This window comes from Panthera tigris, chromosome B3 (assembly GCF_018350195.1).
Source record: "Panthera tigris isolate Pti1 chromosome B3, P.tigris_Pti1_mat1.1, whole genome shotgun sequence".
Lineage (NCBI taxonomy): Eukaryota > Metazoa > Chordata > Mammalia > Carnivora > Felidae > Panthera > Panthera tigris.
Genome location: NC_056665.1, coordinates 56,668,778 through 56,673,514, shown reverse-complemented (window position 1 = coordinate 56,673,514; position 4,737 = coordinate 56,668,778). Strand labels below are relative to the sequence as shown.

The following is a 4,737-nucleotide window of genomic DNA, read 5'->3' as shown; positions in this document are numbered from 1 at the left end:
TGAAATATTAGATGGTGATTCACAAGTAGTTTTCCAATGTATAATATTCTGTCTTTTTAAATTCCTGGAAGACTTCCATGCTTAACCAATTTTAAGATTGCTGCCTCATGTGTGTGAAACTTCAAACAAGTAAGAAAACACAAGACCAGAAATACTATACATAAAATACAACTATCAATTTCTTGAGAGAACCAAATGATAATTCTCACATCAAAAAAAAAAAAAAAGATTCAAACTGTCATGGCTTTCCTTATTTCTAATTTTTGTTTTGGGAAATGGAAAGAATTGATTTTTTTTTCAATCACTATTTACAGTAGAATATAATTGTGCTTGTATAATATAATAGACCTAGAAATATGACATTTTGTATTTGACTACTTCCAAAGTTACATGCAAATAAAAAGTTCTTTCCTTGATATACATTTGTAGTGTCTTTATAAATTTTGGAGCTATTATGTAATAGATGAAGTTAGAAATTATGTTATGTGACCTATATTGCATTACTGAAATGACAAGTGCTTAAAATTATATAGTCACAGAAATGTCAATTTCTCACAGAAATTCCCTTTTAAACCAAAATTATATATAGTCAGTAAATCAGACTACACTGACATCATCCACCTATAAAAAAAATATACGGGAATTTCAAAGAAAATATGAAAAAATATTTATATCCCAGAGCTAAGCTTGAAACCAAGAAGAAAAATATCTAGGTACCTAAAGTGGTTTACCTATAATTTAGAAGAGAATTGTAGGACCTGGAATCACACCCTCCACGCTCTTTACATTAAGAATGTTTCAAATGTTCAAAGGTAATTTTAAAAATGAAATGGAAAAGGAAAACGAGGCCGGAGCTACGGGCGCTTTTTCTGCCCGCGGTGTCTCAGATTCATTCTTAAGGAACTGAGAACTTAACCTTCCAAAATGTCAAAAAGACCATCTTATGCCCCACCTCCCACCCCAGCTCCTGCAACACAAATGCCCAGCACACCAGGGTTTGTGGGATACAATCCATACAGTCATCTCGCCTACAACAACTACAGGCTGGGAGGGAACCCGGGCACCAACAGCCGGGTCACGGCCTCCTCTGGTATTACGATTCCAAAACCCCCAAAGCCACCAGATAAGCCGCTGATGCCCTACATGAGGTACAGCAGAAAGGTCTGGGACCAAGTAAAAGCTTCCAACCCTGACCTAAAGTTGTGGGAGATTGGCAAGATTATTGGTGGCATGTGGCGAGATCTCACTGATGAAGAAAAACAAGAATATTTAAACGAATACGAAGCAGAAAAGATAGAGTACAATGAATCTATGAAGGCCTATCATAATTCCCCCGCATACCTTGCTTATATAAATGCAAAAAGTCGTGCAGAAGCTGCTTTAGAGGAAGAAAGTCGACAGAGACAGTCTCGCATGGAGAAAGGAGAACCTTACATGAGCATTCAGCCTGCTGAAGATCCAGATGATTATGATGATGGCTTTTCAATGAAGCATACAGCCACCGCCCGTTTCCAGAGAAACCACCGCCTCATCAGTGAAATCCTTAGTGAGAGTGTGGTGCCAGACGTTCGGTCAGTTGTCACAACAGCTAGAATGCAGGTCCTCAAACGACAGGTCCAGTCCTTAATGGTTCATCAGCAAAAACTAGAAGCTGAACTTCTTCAAATAGAGGAGAGACACCAGGAAAAGAAGAGGAAATTCCTGGAAAGCACAGATTCATTTAACAATGAACTTAAAAGGTTGTGCGGTTTGAAAGTGGAAGTGGATATGGAAAAAATTGCCGCTGAAATTGCACAGGCAGAGGAACAGGCTCGCAAAAGGCAGGAGGAAAGAGAAAAAGAGGCAGCGGAGCAAGCTGAACGCAGTCAGAGCAGCATGGTTCCTGAGGAAGAGCAAGCTGCCAGTAAGACCGAGGACAAGAAGGATGACGAGAGTGTCCCAATGGAGACAGAGGAGACACACCTTGAAGAAGCGACGGAGAGCCAACAGAATGGTGAAGAAGGCACATCTACTCCTGAGGACAAGGAGAGCGGGCAAGAGGGGGTGGACAGTATGGCTGAGGAAGGGACCAGTGATAGTAACACTGGCTCAGAGAGCAACAGTGCAACCGTGGAGGAACCACCAGCAGACCCCACACCGGAAGACGAGAAGAAAGAATAAATGTTGCCTTGTTTTATGTGCTCTAAATACTTTTTTAAATGAAAAAAAGATGTTTTTTGAGTTTAAAAAAAAAAAATGAAATGGAAACCATAAGGCAAGAGCAGGACAGTATGAGATAATTTCCTTTGTACTGTAAGTTAAGAAACAAGGGCTTTAAGCAGAACACTCAAAAAGATTAACATGTGTCCCTAAAGTCTGGGATAAGTCTCTGAATCTAGTCTAGAAAATTATAAAGGAATAGGGATTAGTGGATGGACCTGCTAATCCAAAGGTGGAACTGAAGGGTGAAGTGCTATTCCACTTTTACAGGCATTATCAGCGTCTTTCAAACACAAGAATGCATGAGTAATTCCCTTGGATTAGATGTGGGCCATATGGGAGACAAAACATCCCTGGAAGAATAAACATAATCATAATTGGAAAGCTGACATATTGCTAAATAGCTAGGCAATTAAGAGACAGCAACAACCTGTCATCAGGATACATTCTTTCTAATCTGAGAAATGCAGATGGAAGTTCCCCACAAATTAAGCAGAGGTGAAGGAAATTAAAGAAAAAATATCTGAAGCCCCATTAAAGCATCCATGAGAGAAAGCTTTAGCCCTATAGAGCTGATCCTGCCCTATATTCTTGAAGGCTGATCCATGTGGAGTGCACCAAACCTCTTTCCAGAGGCTGGTTGGTTTCAGTGAGTAGAAATTACACACAGGATACTGGGGAAGAGGAGAATGAAAGAGAATTCGGTTTATTTATTCCCTTGGTTCCCTGCCAGCCCAGCTGTAAGCTGGCAGTGTTTGTATTTCTCCACCTAAGGTCAAAACTGTTGATGAGTGACCTATGATATTGTGGTATCTTTTCACTCTTATTAGCTATGGGGGGCTTTACCTTTTCTTTGAAAACACGTTCTTGACTAAACTCTTGGTAATCATTCCTTTTGGATGTGTCATCTATTTCCTGTCATGATGACTGATACAGACCTTTATCTGCTAAATCATATTTTTCTTCATCCCCTTATATCTCCTTCCCACCCAACCTCCTTTAACTCTGAAGGCCTTATAAACCAAGAGAAGCCCTATAGACATTCAAGGCAGAGAGAAAAGAAACAGGCTATATCTGTTCCATGTTAACCTCACATTTTTATTCATGCACCTGGCTCAAGTCAAGGTGGGGAAGAGTTTCAACATTAAATGAAGTTTAGAGATTTAACTATTACACAAGACTCTAATGATCTCATAGAACTTGAAAATTATATTACCAAATTGAGACAGTATTTGGTGTCTCTAATAATCATATAATTCTTTATTAGCCAAGGGCAGCCAGAAATGTCATCAACTACTAAGAATATTTGCCTGTTTCTTGGGAAGACTAAACACCCAGAGCATCAGCACAAAGAACAGGGGAGTCACAGAAGTTGCTTCATGATTAAGTCCCATATATTCATGTTTGTACAATTTACCGGTTATATAAAGAGGTAAAATGGAGGTTGGAAGGATATGCACCAAAATCCTGATGGCCCCTGGGCGGGGGGGGGGGGGGGGGTCAGAGTTAGTTTACCATTCATTACACAATCACCTACTTTATATCTTTTATCAGAAGCTATTAAAGCAGCAATGTTAATCCTTGTTTAAAAACTGTGGATGTGTGGGCATATGAATGTTTATTACATTATTCCTGATATTTTTCCCTCTGTCTTTTAAAACTGGCCTCTTATTATTAAAGTAATATATTCTTAGTCTTCACTAATCCTACTTTGTTTAATCTACAAAGACATGTTAACTTATATTGCTAGCCTGAAAAATGGCCCTACTTTTGGTCCTATCTTAGTTTACAATCTGTTTTCCAATTTCAAGAGTCCTCACAAAGATAGGAATTCAAAAATCCACTGCAATGATATAAATGCTAATGGGGAGCTAAATGACATTGTTAGATATAGCTCATTTTGCAGTTTTAATTAGGGGCAGTCAGACATGGGGCTGTAACTCAAGAACTTATTAATGGGAATCCCTGAAGCAGAACCATTGAACTGACAAGTATGTCTGTAAGACTAGACCTAACACACCCCCAACAAGAATCTTTCACTGAAATGACTTCCTAAATTTAGAAATTGACACTTGTCTGTTTGGTAGCTCCTATTTAGAAAGAGATTTTTCCTTCACAAACCACTCCAAACCATTCAGTCAATATTAAATTGTTGTTTTCCAACTTTATTAAAAGCAAAATGGAAGCATTTTTGGTCTTTGACAAGATAGTCCCCATGCTCTGAGAATGATCAATGTGCATTGTACTGGTGCTACCTAAATTAAACTGAGCCATTAGTTGCCCAATTCCAGCTAGATGTCAAAACTTAAAAAAAAAAACAAAACAAAAAAAACCAAAACAAAACCAACATGTTACCTGCACACCAAAAAATACATACATACACATAAAAAACTAGTAATATATTTCCTGAAGCCTATGGATGAGACACCAAAAGAGAAATTAAGCTGTATAACAAAGAGGAAAACTTTCTAAAAATTGTCTTTACACAATTCTCTTCTAAACCTCCTCATAATTTGGCACTACTCCCCAAACTCCCCT

The 4,737-nt window shown here is 38.5% G+C and overlaps 1 protein-coding gene across 1 annotated transcript; it reads left to right on the top strand.

Annotated features, from left to right (window-relative positions):
• The first annotated feature begins 840 nt into the window (after positions 1–840).
• Positions 841–2,173, top strand: LOC102950371 (SWI/SNF-related matrix-associated actin-dependent regulator of chromatin subfamily E member 1-like). Its single transcript, XM_042987703.1, has one exon. The coding sequence runs from the start codon at positions 925–927 to the stop codon at positions 2,158–2,160; it is 1,236 nt and encodes a 411-aa protein (XP_042843637.1). The 5' UTR covers positions 841–924; the 3' UTR covers positions 2,161–2,173.
• Positions 2,174–4,737: the final 2,564 nt, after the last annotated feature.